The sequence below is a fragment of the Aplysia californica genome, unplaced genomic scaffold, assembly GCF_000002075.1.
Source record: "Aplysia californica isolate F4 #8 unplaced genomic scaffold, AplCal3.0 scaffold00818, whole genome shotgun sequence".
NCBI lineage: Eukaryota > Metazoa > Mollusca > Gastropoda > Aplysiida > Aplysiidae > Aplysia > Aplysia californica.
This window is the reverse complement of record NW_004798088.1, coordinates 116,551-137,481: the sequence shown is the minus strand read 5'-3', so window position 1 is coordinate 137,481 and position 20,931 is coordinate 116,551. Positions and strand designations below refer to the sequence as shown.

The following is a 20,931-nucleotide window of genomic DNA, read 5'->3' as shown; positions in this document are numbered from 1 at the left end:
GCCTGTTTGCAACTTGCCATATAACACTTCACAGGAAGAGTCTCCGCTTCACTACTTAGCAAAGAGGCCTATGATGCTATCAAAATGGCTCTGAGAAATAACTTCTAAGCTTCAAGGCCTCAACTTTTGTACTCCTTTCAACATTGATTAGGTCACCTAGGTTGAACCATGTGGTAGAATCAATGAACAACACAAAATGCTTCTTTTAGAATAGCCCTCAAAACAAACTTATATTGTTACTAATAATCTTCATTGTTGCCAATCACTCCCCCCATCCTACTTCCCTCCCCCCCCCCTCCTCCCCTCACTCCCTTCCCCTAAACACTACTAGATTTTTGTTTTTAAACCTTGGAAAAGCTACTACATTGATTGACAACTGAGTCTTGCCCTACCTCAACACACTTCTTTGGAAGTTGCTTGTCCGCCCACTGTCTCAGCTTGATGTCCACAGCTGTGTTGAAAGTTCTGCAGAAGGCATCACAATTACTTTGAAAAAATTGCTGAGCTTAGTCGATTGCAGAGGTTCCAAGAAACCAATTTATTGTTGTTACTGTGAGTTTCCTTTATACAAGATTGCCAATGATGTACAAAGGCGTACATAATAAACTTTGACCCAACAGGAATCTCTTCTGAGCTGCAATAACAGTCAGTTATGACAAACCTTTAAAAGTTTAGCAATTCTCATGCGCTGACACTACAAGCCAGACTTATGCAGAAAGAGATTATCTGGAAGATTTCCAACTTCTTGGCTTGTAACTTACACCTCTATAAAGAAGTTCTTGGCTTACCTCTATAAAGAAGTTCTTGGCTTATAACTTACACCTCTATAAAGAAGTTCTTGGCTTGAAACTTACACCTCTATAAAGAAGTTCTTGGCCTGTAACTTACACCTCTATAAAGAAGTTCTTGGCTTGAAACTTACACTTCTATAAATAAGTTCTTGGCTTGAAACTTACACCTCTATAAAGAATTCAAATAATTTAACAATAGCTTACTGCTAATTATAGTTATTTGTAAAGGCTCAGAATGTCAACACTATAACACAAACATACCCAATGTCCTTGGACTGTGCGGCCGGCAAGTAGACGTTTTCAATAATGAAGGAGGCAGTTTTCTCCCATAACTTTTTGTGGAAGGCCTCCTCCCTATGGAAGCAGACACGAATTAAATCATGACACAGCTTGAAATGTTTTACATCTGATCAACAACACAAATTGGATCAATCACAAGTGGGCCATTTTGACCCCCACATCCCGGCAAAAAAAACCCCGCCAGATTTGAACTAACGTCTTCTGAATGTAATAGAAAAAACCTCAATAATTACACCACAGATTGCTGGTCAGTTTGAAGGTACATGAACCATATTTGTTTAGATTTAGGATAGTTTCTTTCTTTTCTCAGTTCACACTTCTATAAACACAGTTCATAATATTATACTTTAAAAAAACAATCATCTTCATCACCATCATCATATAGAGCCGGATCTGAAAGAACAGCAATGACCATGGCTCCCCCCCCCCAAAAAAACAAGCAAGCCAACATTAGGGTCGCATAAACATCGGAAAGCAGTTCAACTGTTCTAAGCCAAGGAAACAACATTTTCAGTAGAGCAAAGGAAACTGTTTAAATTCTTTTACAAATTTGACCCATGCAAAGTATCGTTTCTCGCTTGTTTCAACATGAATTGCAACCAAATATTTCAGGAGTATATGCAACCAACAGAACATACAAATAAACTGAAATTTTTAAAAATGTCCAAATTTGGGGCTTAAAACCTCAAAGCAGCCAACCGATAATAAATTTAAAATGTAACAAATAGCCAAAAAATTAGCATCACAGGAAGGTGAACAAGCATGAGAACAAAGCTAATCAAAACCCAAACTACTCTACCTGCCACGTGTCCTAAAGACAAAGCAAGATGAGGATTACTTCTTTCCAATCAGCGTCCATCATAACGCCCATTCATGTCAAAAAAGCTTTGAAAATTATTTTAAAAAGAGAAGCATTTCAACGATTTATCTATGCTTTCAACCTTGATCCTAGAAACTCAAGACAAAGAAACTTTACTTTACTTTACTGACATGTATTTTAAAAACTGTTCTCGTCCCATAAAAGCAAAAACTTCCCACAACAATTCAAATCTTCTTTTCCAGTGAACATTCTTCTATCAACAAAAGTTGACCCACTATGAAATTTGCCTTTGTTCAGCAATCAGCCTACATCTATCCAGATACAGTGAGCCTACCAGTGACTTCATAAACATGAGCAAGAAAAACCGTCATTGAGACACTGGACAACTCACCATTCCTTCGTAGTCACTTGACTCAGATTGATGACTTCATCTAAGATTTCTCCTCTACACTTCTCAAACAGCTCATCCTGAGACAATGAGAGAGAAAAAAAAAAAAGTCTGTAAGTTTCTGAAATGAGAAGGCTGACTAATAGGATCTAATAATAACAAAAATTTTTCCTTATCTTACTAACAAGAGAAATACTGACTGCAGAGACAAAAACACACTTCTCATAGAGATGCATTAAGCACTTTGAGTCTGAGGAAAAAGAAGCACATAGACACAATAATGGGCAATAGCACTGGGAAAAAAGCAAGACAGACACGTTTGTTTGTTTGAGTAAAGAGAAGCATACCAACACAATAACGGTCATTTAGTGCTGGAAAAAGGTCAGACAGACAGATGGAAACAACAGTGGGAAAGTAAAGAAATACAAGTGGCGCCCTCCAACCAAAAGCTACCATTGTCTTTCTGACGTGAAAGGAGTAAGAGGAGGAAAGTAGACAGCAGAAACTTGCAGCAGAGAACATGAAGAAAGTCCAAACAGTTGTCAGCAAAACAAAACAAAATAACCTCAAAAAATAGAAAGTAAAAATAACACCCCCCCCCCCAAGGCAGTGGTATTAAATAAACGTCTGCTATAGAAGAGAACTCACCCTATCCAGTTCTCTCAGTCTAGGGTAGGTGTTCTTCCACTCCGTCTCCAAGTTGAATCTTGTGGCTGAAGAAAAAGACATGAGATGACAAAATCACTCACAGTATGAACCTCACACCTTCAAATCAAATTCAAGATGGGTTGTGCATTAAAATAAACTTCATTTTAATCGAAAGAGGGGTGATGCATCAGGCAGGTTAACAATCTTTGAAAAAAAATACTTCTTGATATGAATTCCCTTCCTTTTGTGCAAGATTAAAAATATGGTACAACAACAAGTTGACAATGATAAAGTACAGAAACAAGAGGTCTGTGGACAGCACCCCAGCAGAAAGGCAGTTGTGCCCTTAGATAGTGAGACAGTGGGATGAATGGATGGATGGATGGATGGGAGGGTGGGTGGATGGATGCACAGTCGGACAGACAAACGGGTGGACGAATAGATGGACAGAAAAGTGCAGGAGATGATTTATGCCATATTGTGGATGTTTTGAAGGTGCAATGATGTTAACAGTGCATTGTGTTCGGACTTAAAAATCACAATTTTAATTCCCTAGCCCACTCGGAGAACCAGCAATGTTCAGGGTCTGAACCCCTACCTTTGAAAGCGTCAGCTTGCTGTTCCACAGTCTCCTTGACCATCTTCCAGAAGGTCTCAGACACGGCCATGCTCAGGTTCTGTGTGGTCATCTGTGTGGGTTTCAGCACTCCATCCCTTGATGAGAACACAATTACAACAGGCTTTACTGAAGTCCTATTGTTTTGGCGAGTCTAAAAACTAAAGTTGAGTCACACCCACAATTCTTAGCGATTCATTAGCAGTTATTGTCACAATTGCACACAAATCAGCAGCGATCAAATCAAATAAATTTCTTCATGTCGACCTGCAGCCAGTCAGCAAGGTACCAGTACATTACATCATCAACAAACACAATGGGACAAGTTTAGTTTAGTTCAGTTTTAGTAAGAGTTTTACAGCACTTGCATCACAAATAGACCATATAAGTACCATAGATTATTAGAGATGCAACTACTAGAGAGTAACTTAAAGAAAAGTAGGAAAAATGTGGACGATAAGATGTTTGATCACGAAAAAGGGAGCTACCGACACAAGATTAACAACCCACACAATTGGACAAATAATACAACAACAACTGCGAAGAGGTAGAGGGAGCAGACCATCCTAGAAAAGCCACTAGCCACCCACTTAAAGCAGAACAACTCGCCATGGACTTCAAAAAGTTACATGTGAATGTGAGTTGAAACTGACAAAAAAATATTCTACATTTAATAGTTTTACTGGGCTAAGAAATGACATTATAACTGAAAATGATGAGAAAAATCTACAACAAAACAACCAGTATAAATGGCATAACAAAATAAGCACTTTTCATGTAAGTACCTCAGATTTTGAACGAAACACTTACTTGAACAGCCGAGAATTCCTGAAGAAGTTTTCTTCATACTGCTTGATAACCCCAATGCTATCATTGCTGTTGCCTAAGAAGAAATTTTATTCGTAATTAGAATTTGAACCTTTAGCTTATTGGACTTTAATTAAAAGGTAAACAGTTGAAGTGATATATGACATAGTATTTGAGTGGGTAATCCCACATGGCAGATTAAGTTTCACAGTCCTAGTTCTCTACTGCAATGATAACTAAACAATCTCTTTTGAGTAAAGAAACGAGCAATAATTCAACAGAAGCCGTAAAATACTACAATGATTTCAATAGCCAACAAGAATTCAAATACAATTTTACAGCAGGCAGAAGAGAAAAAGCAAGGTGGAGAAGAGAGGAGGAGGAGGGAGAAAGACATCCAAGTTTATTATGAAGCAGAAAAATCAACTCTGTAATAAAGAAACAAAGTTTTTCTGTGTTTACATAAGCTTCTGTAAAGACAGGAGAGCCCTACGAAGGTAAGCAAACAGTGTGAGCCATTACCAACACAACTGCCAAAACCAGCGTACCTTTCCCTGTGACAACAGCAAAATAGCCGAGAGCTTTCATGGGAAACAGACGACCATCCAAGATACTCTTGATCTGAAACGACATGATTCCAAGCAACCTTAGATAGGAAAAATAGCAATCAAACAGCAAATCAAAAATAAAAGTGATTTAACTAATAATACAATTCCATGGTACTGAAGCCTTCACTTTTTTTTCATTGAGCACTGTTTTCTATGAATTCTACACTTGCTGCTTCATCACAGAGGAAGCAGTGTATCAACACCGATCTCAAAAAGGTAAGACAGATATGAAATTTCCTAATAAGTGAATCTGAAAAGATGTGTCAGCAAAACAACTCACAACTTTTTTTGTACAAATAACTGCTTAATTCAACAACTTTCCTAAACTGCCAGCAAGAAGCTGACGTGTTGAACACTCACTCTCTCTGGATCATAGAGGGCAGACTCTGCCATGTCCACCTTGGTGAGCACGAAAATCGTCCGCTTTCCATTTGGATCCATGGAGCTAACCAGATCAGTTACGTTGCTTCGCTCCGCATCCAGAGAGCCATCTGTTCCAGACAAGGGGGAAAAAAAAATACCACGGTTCACATAACTTACCCACAATGCCTTTCGGCCACTCTATATTTTTTCATTTAAATTCTTAAGACTCCTGTACTGACCCTGCTTATGACTACATTTTTGCTCAACATTTATCCTAGTGACATATCTCCTTATGATTATTGATTATGCCTATACAGTCGAATTTGTACATAACGGTCGCTCAAGATCAAAGAAAAGACTGATTGCTACAAGGGTACACCTGTGTACACCTATACACTTTGTATAGAGGTGGACGTCTTAAATAGGGTCATTATAAAGTTTTAAAATATGTAAAGGAGAAAATAGGAAGTGGTCATTTGTACTGGTGATCGTCATCTACAGGTGGTTGTTAGAGCAAGTTTCATTGTATTTTTAAACCAGCCCAAAGCTGCCCCTGTTCAGTGTGGCCAAAGTCAGTCATTTTCACAACCAATAAGTCAGCCTCAAAACCTGCTCATGGCAGTCAATTGCTACCAGAGTTTTCAGCCAACCCTTGCTCAGACGGACAGAGTGTGTATCTTTCATCAGTGCAAAAAGTTCTTATGATAGATAATTACTTTGATGGAAATAAATGGACAAAGATAAAAATGAAAAATGAAAAGATAAAAAATAAAGATTTCAGATTTTAAACCATCTGTTGACAATGCTCAATCTTATAAAAACTCAGACCCTGTCCACAGTGGCCTCCTATCTATAGCAATCGGTCTTTTCTTTGATCTTGAGCGACCGTTATGTACAAATTCGACTGTATAGGCATAATCAATAATCAATTGTATCTTCATGCTACCCACACACTGAGCACACAAAATGAGAGTTCAATATATCATCATGACAAACTCAACCCGATTATACAAAATGACAGTTCACCATATCTGCATTCAATCTGAATGCACATAAAGATTACTGACTAATGTAGTGTGCCTGTTAGGTGCTTCAGCATCACACGCAGAAGGCAAGAGTTCAATTCTCATGTAAAACCAGCATTCCTCCCCAATGATCTAAATTGTAAAACACCTGCAACTACTATATTTTGACAGAATGACAGAGTTCACTTTATCTGTTTGCTCACATAATTTGCTTGCAACAAACACTCACCCTGAATACACAGAATGATCGAGTTGGGGTTCTCCATGTACTGACGGCACATCTGACGAATGCACTCCTTGGTGTCGGACGCCATTTCCGTGGTGACAGTCTGAGGACGTATCATACCAACAGTCACTTGGTTTTAGTTTGGTAAGAGTTTTACACTTATGGGCCTATCCGGAGTACGATGACCTTGTTGCCCAGTACAAGTAAGACTAGTAAGTAAGAGTTTTACGGTGCACACAACTTAATAAGGTAATACACACAAGACATGGCTGTTTTCCCATTAGCTCAAATTGCAAAGAGAATCACTCAAAAACAATGTCGGTCTACAGCTACTTTTTGTCAGGTAAGAATATAAAAGAACAAAGAAGTAACAAACGTTGTTCCTCATCTACATTCAGCATGCAGATTACAAGCCACACTCTAGAAGAAAAAAATAACACAAAAGTTGTCCCCCATTTACATACAGTCTGCAGATTACTGGAGACATTTTCTCTAGGGCACGAGCAATAAAAGTAACAATTTAAAAAATGGTAGATGCAGACCACATTAGAGCACTCATCAACCATGGGGATGTACTGTAAGGAAAAAAAGTGAGAGAAGCTTACAGAAATGATTCCAGGCAAATCCACCAACACCATCCGCTGGAGGCCAGGGCCCTTCACAGTCATGGAGATGCACTGCAGAGGGAAAGAGATAAGTATTAGAAACAGTTTTACGGCACTGGCATCACAATTAGGTCATATAAGCGCCGAAGATTAGAGATCCTAAAAGAGGGCACAAAACATAAAATAAGGAGGAGAGATAAGGATGACAGATGTTTGATAAGAAAGGAGAAGCAAACCACACCAGAAAACCCACCAACGACCCACGCGGAAAGAGAAAGTTGTCTGTGTGAGATACAGGTTGCGAGGAGCTGAGCTACAAACTACACATCCCATCATTATGGAGATTTCATTTTCTAAAAGTACAGCTGAACCAGCTCTAACAGGCACCTGTCTAAGGCAACCACCTATACCAATGGCCACTCCCATCTACCCCCTTGCATTCTTCTACATCATAATGAAACTGTTCAAGACATCCTAACTGTTTAAGACGATCACTTTTCTCATCGACAATGGGTGGCCGTCTTGGGGCAATTTTGACAATAAAGGTATATCTACAGCAAACTTGAAGATCACAGTAAATGTATATCTATCAACAGCAAACTTTTAAGTTCTGTGAAACAGCCGAGAACCAAAAATAAGACCCTGCTCACCTTGTTACTAACTGTCTGACCAGCCTGGACGCTGCTCTTCATGCGTAATTCCACCTCTCTCCTCAACGCAGCCAGCTGGGTTCCGGAAAAACAGCACAAACGACAAAGATATGTCAGTTAAACACAACATCACTGTGATCACTAATTTGGGTACACTACAACAACAAATCCAAACATCTACAAGACAAGAGAATTACAGCTCTGTTTCCAGAAAAATGAGCAGCTGCAACGATCCAAATGTCGAGGTATCAACAACATAAGCTACAAACACTCAAAAACCTTCAGGTCTTTCTCCTTAAACAGGGTACTCATTGTGGATAGGATCAGGTCGGGACGGGGGGGGGGGGGGGGCGCGATCGCCCCACTCGTCGCCTGAAAACAAACGCATTTGTTTTTGAGGCGACGAGTCGGGTACGATCCGCTTGCGCCACGATAGCTGCTTTGCGCTCTCAATATGGCGAGCAAACCGCCCCGAACAGATCTAATCCCCCAATGGGCACCCGGTATTATCTGAGAAGACAAAGTTCTCAATCTTAACTACCCTTGGTCATACACATGAAAAAAGAAAAAAAAAGTCTCCCCGAAAATTCTTTTTTTAAATTAAAGAATTAAACAAGGCATTTTCCTGTAAGAGCCAAACATTTCTCTTGTCTTTGACTAATGAATTGCACTGGGTTTTTTTCCATTTGCCAATGACTACCTCAAGGTTTAAAAAAATAAATAAATAAAATCACATCATGCCCGTATGTTTCATTACTCACATCAGACTCCTTAGTCAGGTCAAACTCGCGGGCACTGTCTCGAAACTGGGCCACGTGGTAGGGGCCCTCCGACAGAGTCACCTTCACCGGGGACCGCGTCATCATCTGACCTGAGCCCCTGAAGCAAAGAAGCACAAATATGAGAGAACTGGAGACACTGACAAATAAAGACGGGGACACTTTCAACAGAAATAAAACATAGATGACTCTTTCTCTCAGTCTCCTGTTTTTAAAAAAATGATACTCTCTCTCTCTCTCTCTCTCTCTCTCTCTCTCTCTCTCTCTCTCTCTCTCTCTCTCTCTCTCTCTCTCTCTCTCTCTATCTACCTTCCTTCCTCCCCCCAACTCTCTCCCTCTCCCTCCCTCCCTCTTTACACATAACAAAAAAAAACGTTTTTAAATTAGACAAACAGCAATACCTGGGAAATATCCTGGCTTGTGCAATCATCTCCAGAACGGACGTCTTCCCAGAGCTCTGGTCCCCAACCACAACAACCTGACATAAACAAACAAGGTAAAAAGGAAATATCAACCTCCTATTCTTACAACATGACAAAACACAAACTGGATAAAAAGGAAATATCAACCTTCTATTTTTACAACCTGAAAAAAAAACAAGGTAAAAAGGAAATATCAACCTCCTATTCTTACAACCTGACAAATCACAAACAGGATAAAAAGGAAATATCAACCTTCTATCTTACAACTTGACCCAAACAAACAGGATAAAAAGGAAATATCAACCTCCTATTCTTACAACCTGACAAATCACAAACAGGATAAAAAGGAAATATCAACCTTCTATCAGGATAAAAAGGAAATATCAACCTTCTATCAGCATAAAAAGGAAATATCAACCTTCTATTTTACAACTTGACCCAAACAAACAGGATAAAAAGGAAATATGAACCTCCTATTCTTACAACCTGACCAATCACAAACAGGATAAAAAGGAAATATCAACCTTCTCGTTTTACAACCTGACACAAACAACAGAGTAAAAAGGAAATTTCAATCTTCTATTCTTACAATAAGTTCTAAACATCTTTCGCATGTGGTGTCATTGTCACCTAATGTGCCAGGATCGGGACAATAAAGATGTATCATACCTTATCTTATCTTATCTTATCTAAATGTGGCTCCACGGAAGGGACCCTGACTGTGCATTGTAGATCAAATAAGCTCAAAATGGACTGCTCAAGTTTAATTTCACCACAGACAGAGCACAGCTACAGGGATCATGGATGTTACTTTCTTTTTAATAATCTCCCCCCCAAAGCACGCCAAATGCACAAGATTAGATAACTGGATGTGTGTGTGGGTGTGTGGGTGTGTGGGTGTGTGGGTGTGTGTGTGTGTGTGGGGGGGGGGGGGGGGGAGTTATTCCATCCCTCAAAATTTGTGGCAGGCATACAAAACTTCTGGCTAGGGACACTTTGTGGGGGTGGAGGTGTGGGGGAACTTTATTTTGTATTTAGATTACTTTTCATTAATTTCCAGAGGCTTACTTGTGCCTAAATCTACATTTCTTTTTTAAAAACACCACAAATTTTATACCTGATCCTCTTAGAGGATCCCAAACCACAAAACTTTACCAGTCATGCCCGGCTGAAAACTTCTTCAGTCTCAGGCACAAGCCAAATAAACAAAGTGTAGTAGATTATTGCTTGGTAAAATTTAGGGTATATGCCACAGGCAAACAGTTTTTTAAAAAGTCCAAAAAGTTTCTCTTAAATTACACGTAGTACCTCAGCATTTCGTACCCTCATAACTATTTTGTCCAAAGTAAGATGGACTTGAGTAAACTTTGGACAAAATAGTTCTGAGACGACGATTTGTCAATCAACAAGTTTTCACGCACTCACTTCAGGAGAAGTTAAATTCCATTAAGTGATTAATTGTAAATGCTTTATACCCTCGTCAGCAAATTTTTGATAATTCAGAAGGCGGGCTGCTTCAACTCTGACCAATAGGGCAACCCATGCAAAGTGCGGTAGTGCATCCCAGCAGAAAGATAGAGGTACTCTCGGCAAAACCCAATACTTTTTCCAAGCAGGATTTAAACTTATGTCTCAAAGAAAACGAATACAATTAACCATTTCACCACAAACTCCAGTTGGATCATCTACAGATTTTTGGAAATCAAGAAATCCTTGGAGAAGAGGGACCCCGATTCTTACCCTAGGCAGGTTGTCTTGAGTGTTGTAGCTGGAGTCAAACTGGTTCAGCTCATCAAGGACCTCAGAGTACATGTCTATAAGTGACCTCTATGGAGAGAAAAGAAAGAACAAATTAATGTAGAGTCTTTTAGACAAAATACAGTTCATCTAAAAACAGCTTAAACCAAAAGAAATAGAATCCCTGGGGGTTTTTTATTTGTGAAGCGTGCTGACAAAATGAATAACTTCTCAGATTCGAACCTTATGGAAGTAGAGATACATCACATTTAACAGTGAAGTTTTTACAGTTTATAAGTATGAAATAATAAAAGGCATGTTATATTTCAAGAATATGGCATTAATAGAAAATCTAATAATTTGACCCTAGTGTTGATTTTTGTCCAATATCTCCATTTGTGGATTGCGAGAAACTCATTTTGTCAGCACGCCTCACATTTGCTATTTGAGCAATCACTCTGAATTAAAAACACGGCTAAACTGAAGAAAATCAAGTGGTCCCGTAAATTTTGGTATATAAGGGGACTCCATTTTTATTTTCCTATCATTATGCTATACAATGACACACAGCGGAAGAAGATTCCACACTCCAACAGGCGGGATACTGTATCCCAAAGGAAAAGAAAATTACCAGTTTCTTCCAACTGGCTTGCTGCAAAGGAGGAAGTAGCAATACCCATTGATGAAAATATGTAAATGAGTGGTATAGCCCATATATCAGCCTGCTGTTATTATGAGGCCAATGAAGAGAAAAAAGAAAGAGACTTCAAGGACTGTTGAAGGTTTCCTTTAAAAGGGTAGACATGAGGGTAAACTCTAATACTTAAATCATGCTCTTTTGACTTTTTTATCAGTAGTCTAAAGTAAATTCATATAGTTTTTACAGCCTCTCAGATACAGTTCAAATGCAGTTCAGAACATTATGTCATTGTTCTAAGCAGAAAGCAGAGGTATATTCAATATATGATTTTGCAACATGTTTTAAGACTCTTCGTGATGCACAAATTTTGCTATGTATGTGTTATAAATACAAAGAATATACATATAATTTAAAAATTCAGGGACCTGAAAATATGTTAAATATGTACAAATTTCACCATGAGTGTGTTCACCATGTACATGTTTCACTACGTGCGTGTTCACTATGTGCATGTTTCACTATGTGTGTCTTCACTACGTGCATGTTCGCTATACTATGTGCATGTTTGCGTGTTCATTATTTGCGTGTTCACTATGTGTATGTTCGCAGCCTACGTACTAGACTGTAGTCACAAATATTTCTACCTTCATGTGCCTGGTCTTGACCCCTGACCTCTGTTCTTTCAGCAGCAGTTGCTTCCTCAGCTCCCTGTTGTCCTTCTCTAGTCTCTCTATCTCCTTCTGGTACCTCAGCTGGGGATAAAATAAAGGCCTTTGATTAAGAGAAATAGAGTCATCATAATAACAATAATTACGAGAACAATGATAAGACTAACAATAATAACAGCAATAATGATGATAAACAAAAAATGAACTAGGAATAATAATAATCATAATAATAATAATAACAACAATGTTTTAGAAAGTGTACAATATATCGTGTCCATTACCTGTATCAATAAAATATTGTGTATTATGTAAAGATTTGATAAATATAATGTTTGCTTTTAAATATTGATTATGCATTTGTAAGCCAAATTTTCCCAAAGGATCAATAAAATTTACAATCACCATGGTATTTAAAATGAGATTCGAAAATGAAACACAAAAAATTACAAAACAACTATAAAAGATTACCTGTATCTCCATGACTTCCTCTTGAATCTTCTGTCTAGCAACCTGTGAGACAAACAACAAAAGCAAAGGAATAAACGATTAATTTCATTATTAGTGTTTTACGCCCACATCAACTCGACTTAATTAACCCTATCCGTACGCCGTGGGGTCATTTTGTATCCCCAGGGTTGTATTCTTTACATTTTAGAATATTTCTAATACAAAGATTTCTTTGAAACTTTCAGTATTTCTCAAAAATTCATTTTGACAGACTGCTATACAAATCATACGAATCGGATAAACGAGTAAATTTCCTCCTTGGAAAGTGGTGGCACAGAGTTCCCAACGTCGTATGGATACGATAGTAAAACACGACGTACGGATAGGGTGAAGAGGCCAACTGCTTCGACCCTATCAGTCGGGGCCCATTTGGGCTGTTGTGGAATGCAACATCTCAGCTGACTGACACAAATAAGAGACACAAAATTCCCTTAGTGGGAACAAAGCACACAGTCTGCATGTAACAGCAAAGGGTCAAACAATTACATGACAGACACCCGCAGGGCAGGTACGAATAACATGAAAAACCAAACTTGCAAGCATTTCTTCTAGAAACCTGATAGAAGCAGATCCATACTCTTTACCATATTGACAGCTGAAGGAAAAAGTCACACTAAAAGAATAATGTTCTTTAGTTTTAGTACGACTTTTACAGCACTTGCTTTGCTACACAAACAGGTCGTATAAAAATACATTCCAAAGAGTAAAGGTGTTACTAGAGAGCAACATATAAAGAAAAGGAGGGGAGATAATGATGATGAACGTCTGATTAGAAAGAAGGAGCAAACTACAACAAGAGCATCCGTCAACTCAACCATCCACAAATGAGATGTTCCTGTCGTAAAATTACTGCTTTTTAATTTGTTCCATGTGTACTTCACTCTCAAAAATAAATATGATCAACAAATTTATTTTTTTTAATGTCATATGTCTGAGAAAAAAGACAGTTTTGAAGGAGACAAAATACAGTCGTGAAAATTAACAATGCCCAGCATGCCCATGAAATTCCAACCTCAACGCCAAAAATAGGATCGGACAATCCCACACAAAAGTGGAAACAAAAACTTACATGTGCCATGAAATTCATTTCTAACAAATGAAACAGTCAATCATACTGACAGTCATCAATGAGAAACGTACAACAATGACAACAGCATATTTTCCAAAGAGGTACAAATGAATTCATCACACAACTGGACAGGATAGAAAAAGAAAAAGGTGAGAAGAGTTTTTCTTACTTTTTCACAACAAAACAATTCAATGCCCACAGCAATATTCTAACTTTATATACTTTATAGGCTACTTAAAGGCAACTACAGATAAAAGTACAGAAACTAGACCAAAAAAAAACGAAAATTAGATTAGTAATTTTGAATAACAAACAGGACAACCAAACTCAAAAACTGTTCTCCTTCTCGTACCTCAGGATTTTCAGCATACTTCGAGCCCGGAGACTTGCGATGTGGAGGGATGTACAGTAAGGGGATATATACTGTAAATACCGCTTATGACAAAAAAAACCCAAATATTTACACTATTAAAAAAAAGAAAGCTGCACAATGCCATAGTGGCCCTCCCTGTCAAAAAGTATCCAATCAAGAGCACAAGATTTCAACAAAATATAGAATCACTAAAAAAAAAAAAAAGAAAGAAAAAAGAAAAACAATGTAAGTGAACAAACACCACATTCTACACTTTTGGAGCAACACTAAAATGTACAAAAACCTGAACGTATACTGTGATATTCTTGGAAATTAACTCCATACTGTGATATTCTTGGAAATTAACTCCATACTGTGATATTCTTGGTAAGTAACTCCTGTGTTATTCTTGGTAATTAACTCCATACTGTGATATTCTTGGAAATTAACTCCATACTGTGATATTCTTGGTAATTAACTCCATACTGTGATATTCTTGGTAATTAACTCCATACTGTGATATTCTTGGAAATTAACTCTACGCCCAGATCATCATACTCCATGTTGTGTCCGTCTACCCCTTTCCGTCATGACAACACAGAGCATGTCGTTTTCACTCCCCCCTAAAAAAAGTACACATTTTCATCCAGCCCTCCAAATCCATGCTTATAATTTTGGTTGAGTACAAATATAATTCTGGCTGCTCAGGAAAAGCCACGAAAATAATACTGGCTGATATGAGTTAAACAACGAGTGGAAAAAAAGAAAAAGAAAAGTTTTACAAAGAATTCACCTTGTACTCAAGACAAAGAAAAAAAACAGGTCATATAATTATTAATTTTAAATGAACCTGTTCTAGTACATATTTATTCCACATACCAAGGTCATAACATAAACAGTACATAATTTACTTCTTACAAGTTCACAACAATATAGACCAAACCCTTTTACAGCTTAGCGATAAGGCTATTGATGAGAAATACACAACCAGTGGTCAAGGGAACAATGTGTAGTTTTATGAAAATTCAAAGAAATAAACACAGCCTAAGATAATAAAGATGAAAACTCAAAACAAAACAAAAAAACGTTACATTCAAAATTCAAAAAAATGAGAGGCGTGCTGACAAAATGAATTACTTCTCTCGCAATTAACAATAGGAAATATTGGCCGAAAATCAACTTCAGGGTCAAATTTTTAGATTTTCCATTGATGCCATATTATTCTGTAAGTATAGCATGCCTTTTATTATTTCATACTTATAAATAGTAAAAACTTCACCTATAAACGTTATGTATCTATTTCCAAAGCGCTCGAATCCGAGAAGCAACTCATTTTGTCAGCTCATTTCCCAATTGGAAATTTGAGGAACAAATCAATTCCATCTTCAATGTCTAGTACCATAGACGAAAAAACATAAGAACAACATGTTTATAAATTTCAACTTGACAGCTAAAGGTTCAAGTTTCCTCATTAAGTATAAGAAAAGAATGGTCTTGTGTACTATTTCCCTTACCTTTAATGTGGATGCTATTAACACTTGTGAAAAATGTGAGGAACACTCAAGAAAGTTACAATTTCAAAAATGGCAAAGATGCAAATCTATAAAAGTATATGAAAGACCAAAACTAACTTTTTTTTTCTTCAAACATTGCAAACTTTGTATCAAAAACACCATTTACTCACTCATATTGGGAACATTTATAAAATAAAGAATGAACAAGACTAACAAAATATTTTCCTTTGTACAGACCTCAGGTGTCTCATCAAAGTAGAGGCTTTTGTAGTCCTGCAAGATATTACAGACATTGGCGAGTCTAGGCACATCATACTATTAACAAGTGTAAAGAAAAGAACTCTCATATTCTTATATTTGAACTTATTATACAGTCAATGAACGCTCCTATCGCCTTTGCCTCTTGGTTTTCACAGAGAGCAGCATCCTCCTAACTAGACACAAAGAGGCTATTTCAAAAACAGAATACACAGGTATCCACCATGAGCATCTGAGAGTCATAATCTTGTAAATATTAAACTCATAGCGAAAGGAAATGAAAAGAAATGCAGCAGCAAAAATCCTCAAACACTAAAATGTTGCCAAATACAATATAATTTGGTTTTATTTTTAAAATGGCCAGTTCTCTTGTTGAGAATTTTCTTATCATTCAAAAATTAATGCCAACAAAGAAAAGCGACTACTGTTTGAATTGACATCGTAATGCATCCTACAACTACAACACAAGGGGTTAACTCAATATACGACAATATCACTATATCAATATTGCACAATGTGTAAAGACTTCATATAATCAATTATGCCTGACCAGCATCTGTCATGTTAAGGTTTGGATCTTCAACAGTGCAAGCAAAAGACATGAATTCCACTGCAGGAGGTGCCTTTCTAAGCCAGGATTACCCGGACAGGCAGGAACAAAGCAGACTCCTTTCTAACTAATCTAGATTTTGTAAATGGAGGCATAAAACATCAATACTTGAAATACCATTACAAGGATATGGAATCAATTAAGCCTGACCAGAGTATGTGGTGTCCCAGTAAGATATTGCATGCAGAACACATGCGTTCAATTCTCAATAGGGGAAACTTTTTTTTATCAACCAAACGCTTTATAAAGTTTTAGGAGTCACTTTTTTCATAGAAATGTAATTTGTTAGCATTATGAGACCAAAGTACCCAATGGTTGATTGTGGGAAGGGAAATTATAGATAAGTGCAATTATATGAATTTTACATCAATTGCAACACAGCAAAGTTATATGAAAGGACCCTGTAAAACCATGAATACATAAAAAAAATAAACTATAAACAAAGAATGAAAGTATGAAAATTTTTGAAAACTTTGACCATTTTTTTTTTCTATTTCAAGGCATCTCCATCTCACCTTGGGACTGGCATGCATTTCTAAACTTGGGTGTAGACGGGACTTGACCTCAAAAATTACAAATGAATTCATTAAGAATACAATATCAATGTCTCCAACACACTCTCAAGCTTTCCCATCAACAAGTACAACCAACATAAGACAAAGTCGTACCAAATATTGTTATCAAAACTCAGAAATATGAAAGTGAACATTCTGGAAAATTAGATAATTCTTCAGAGTGCTAAGAACAAAGAAGGACTTAACAAACTACACAAGTTATCTTTCACAACAGAGTGCTTACAAACAGAAATGTCCATTCTCCCCCTGATATTCCTTCATTTTAAAAATCTCAATAAAATTACCAAACAATAATCCTGATCATTCAATTCAAGCACATTCAGAGCCGTCGGCAGTTAGCAGGTGCTCTGGTGTGGTTTCCTCCTTCTTTCTTATCAAACATTTATCATTCCTATCCCTCTTCCTTCTTTTCTTTGAATGTTACTCTTTAGTAACACCTCTAATCTCCAGCACTTCTATAACCTATTTGTGTTGCAATTGTCTTAAAACTTGTACCAAAACAAGACAAAAATATCAAGAGCTTACAAAAGCTTGTGCATGATGTGTAATAACAGTGAACTGGTTGTGGGAATTGGATCTTACTCATTTGGAGAAGAGAGTACATTTTAATGAAATTATCAGATTGAAACTGAAGTCAAAAGCCCACAGACTACAATTAATAATAATGATAAAAACTAGTGTATGTCCAAAAGCGAAAGTGCTCTTGGCAAGTAATTTGAAATACCATGCTACAACTATTAATGGAACAGATTCCAGGCCAAAATAAATTACAGACAATCATCAAGTTATGAAGAAAAAGTTACGACTTACAAACAAACTGAATCAAGATTCATCTACAGCATCATGGAACATAAAAATAACATGAAAGCGAACTGCCGGCTAATTCCTACAATGATAATTTCCCTAATCAGAACTACTCAAAGACATCACAAAACACTATCAAATACCAATTTAAAAAACTGTCATTCTACAATCAGTGATATTTTATTAACAAATGAAAATATGAAAACTACAATACCAAAAAAGTTAATTGATCACATACTTTTTTAAACAGCCTTTTTAGGAAACAAAGAACACATTGCAAAGTAATGAATGAAACATTTCACTATTCTATTAGAAACACACTTTCCTTTCCAAATAATGAGGGCATAGTAACCAGAACAAAAAGGAATAGATCTAGTATTTGAAAAAAAAAACAACAGAAAAAAACCAAATCCTTACTGGTCATTAACACAATCTGTTCTCAAGTACAAATAAACAAGAATGCATACAGAAAGACACAAGATAGAAGTTTGTCCTTGCAAATTTGCAAAAATTCAACAGCACAAAGTCAACTTTCAATACCCAAATAAACTTTACAATAAAACTTCCACACAACATATGTGGGCTCAACGTGGAAATAACAGATGAATCGGGAACCTCAAAGTAACAAAACTACCTTTAAAGGCGAGATTATTTCTTCCATCTCCTCTCTGAATGTGCTGTTAGGCCTTCCAGCAGCAAGCTTGACAACAAACATGATAACATTTAAAAACAAAACAAAATACAGAGGAACCTGCTCTAATGGACATCTGGTCCAGAACAAGAACCTGAACAAACAACCACTTCCCATCCCCCAATGCATTTTCTAACATTATAATGATACGGTCCAAGACGTCCTCTTGCCTAAGACAACCACTTTTCTCCTTGACAATGGGTGGTTGTCTTCTATAATTTCGACTGTAGTTCTGCATAATGCCATGAGTAAATATTTTCTAACGAAACCATCATTCATCTCATTTTATAAAACCAACGTCAAAAGACTCAGTATTGAAACGAATCTCAAGTAAGCCTTCAGGTCACATCAAATGTCAGTGTTGTAGAACTGTTGAGACTTTGTCACATGACTGCAAACAAATGAACTTGGGCAGCAGGACCCAAGCATATAATACGACAACTGTCAATCACCTCCACAAAACAAGACATAGGGCATAAATATTTCAATGCAGAACAGCATTAAAACCTATGTCACTTTTTCAGAAAGCCACAGGGGCTTAGAGGCCCAGCACTTATTTTAGAAACGGAACAAATACACAACACCTTTACAAGTTAAGTTCTATAATAATAACAAGACCTCAACACCTCATACAAAATAACATTTATAATTCTTATCAAGGATAACATGCGGTAGAAAAGTACAAATTGGACATAGCTTTTCAACAAAAAATGTGTCAGTGCCAATCATTATTAGACTTAAGTTGCACTGGGATATCCCAAGCAACAAGGTCCGAAGAAAAAAATTGATAGATGCAGCATTTCTTATTTTTCTTCTCTTGAAAGTTTCATGTTTTTATTTCATAATTAAATATGATATACAAATAAACAACTTTACTCCACATATTTTGAAAAATCCCTGAGGTGGGGGTGGTTTGATGCAACACACCGCACAACTTCAGAGCCTGTGCTCTCATTTTCATGTTTCTACACTTTGCAGCGTTAAAGTTCCATATTTTAAAATAATTATTGCCCAACTGACTTCACTTTTCATTAAAATTGTGGGGGACTGGAGACAGTTTTTGACAATAACATAAACTCAGTTCGTGAGATTTCCGATTAATGTCTCATTTTGATTGGCATTAACACAAATAACAATGACATTACTGGCACAATTAGAGAATTTACACACAAAAAGCAATTTGCCCTCTTGGGCAGAACAAATTCATCAGAATGTGGGTGGCAGCCAGCAATTTGCCAACCTCTGACTTTCATTTACATAAGGGGGAAGGAGCACGGAAAGACAAAAAAAGGAAAGCTTCAGAATTCTGTTTGACTGACTTTAATATTTTACACCCTTGCAACAAAATTTTAATTATTTAGAAAGTGGGAGAATTCTATTTCTACACATATATGGGCTCTACTTGTAAATACAAGTATTACTCAGGCATGCAGAGCTACACTCTAGTCATATTCTTACAAATAAAAATACAACAAAAAAAGCGAAGTTGAAAATATAGTGGTGCCTTTCAAAAGCAAAGTTTATCTTCAGTTATTACCACCATAGTTATTCCTTCACAGACTCAAAACATAATGTTTTGAAAATTTGACATCCAAAATACATAATTTCAACTTTTTACTCATCATACTGGAGAAAGTTATTTTTTCAACCTCGCTTTAATCCGTTTGAGATAAATAATAAAAATCACCCTTGAGGGTGCTTTCTGGAATGCAATTAATAATTATCTGCCAATTTGATAATGACAGAAGTTTGTTCACATGAGAATCATAAAAATGAAACGCTCTAAACAAAAATCATACTGCCCTACACATAACTACAAAAAAAACAACCTTACAGAAACATGAACAAAGAAACTCTGGCATGGGCACGCAAAAAGAACTGCTGTGAAGGAGCTCCACAAAATTACAAACTTCAAATATGTAGACGAGGCCATTTTCCTTTTTATAAATATATGTGAGTCAGCGTGGTGAAATCAGGCGCTCGTCAAAATATCGGAATCAGAGAAACAGGCATTTTTCCGCCAGTGGGAAAAATTTTTTTAATTTCAATTTTTTGGTTTAATCTCTTGTATGTCCACATAAAAACACATTTCCATGTGAATGTTATTGAAAAACACTGATTAAAGGCACAAAATGTGTCATTTTTCAGTTTTCAAAGACTCTTTAGCTATTGGAGTTATAAAACTTTTGCGGCCATTTTTGCGCTAATTTCAACACTGAAAAATGACGAATTCCCCTCCTTCAATAGCAAATATCTTGAGTTCTATTCAAGATAAATGGATGTTTATTTCACTGAAAGCAAAGAAAATTAAATCAGCTTTATGATACCACTAACTTCACATGCCCCAAAATTGACGAGCGCATGATTCCACTGTGTCGAGACACATACAGAGCAAAAAGGAAAGAAAAAAGGTAGATGTGTGTGGGGGGAAGGCAAGGTACAATAAGGGCGAGGTGGG

At 36.9% G+C, this 20,931-nt stretch overlaps 1 protein-coding gene across 3 annotated transcripts in view; it reads right to left on the bottom strand.

The window, feature by feature from the left end:
* The window catches only part of LOC101858446 (dynamin-like 120 kDa protein, mitochondrial), a gene marked incomplete in the record, with an annotated part of 45,137 nt that overhangs the window by 10,093 nt on the left and 14,113 nt on the right, over positions 1 to 20,931 (bottom strand). For all 3 annotated transcript variants that reach the window (XM_035972735.1, XM_035972734.1, XM_035972736.1), the window contains 16 exon segments: positions 393 to 465; positions 1,053 to 1,145; positions 2,303 to 2,379; positions 2,948 to 3,012; positions 3,546 to 3,661; positions 4,374 to 4,446; positions 4,919 to 4,991; positions 5,339 to 5,469; positions 6,596 to 6,695; positions 7,198 to 7,269; positions 7,848 to 7,922; positions 8,609 to 8,726; positions 9,028 to 9,104; positions 10,789 to 10,875; positions 12,070 to 12,177; positions 12,562 to 12,603. In XM_035972735.1, coding sequence (XP_035828628.1) covers positions 393 to 465; positions 1,053 to 1,145; positions 2,303 to 2,379; positions 2,948 to 3,012; positions 3,546 to 3,661; positions 4,374 to 4,446; positions 4,919 to 4,991; positions 5,339 to 5,469; positions 6,596 to 6,695; positions 7,198 to 7,269; positions 7,848 to 7,922; positions 8,609 to 8,726; positions 9,028 to 9,104; positions 10,789 to 10,875; positions 12,070 to 12,177; positions 12,562 to 12,603 — 1,380 coding nt within the window.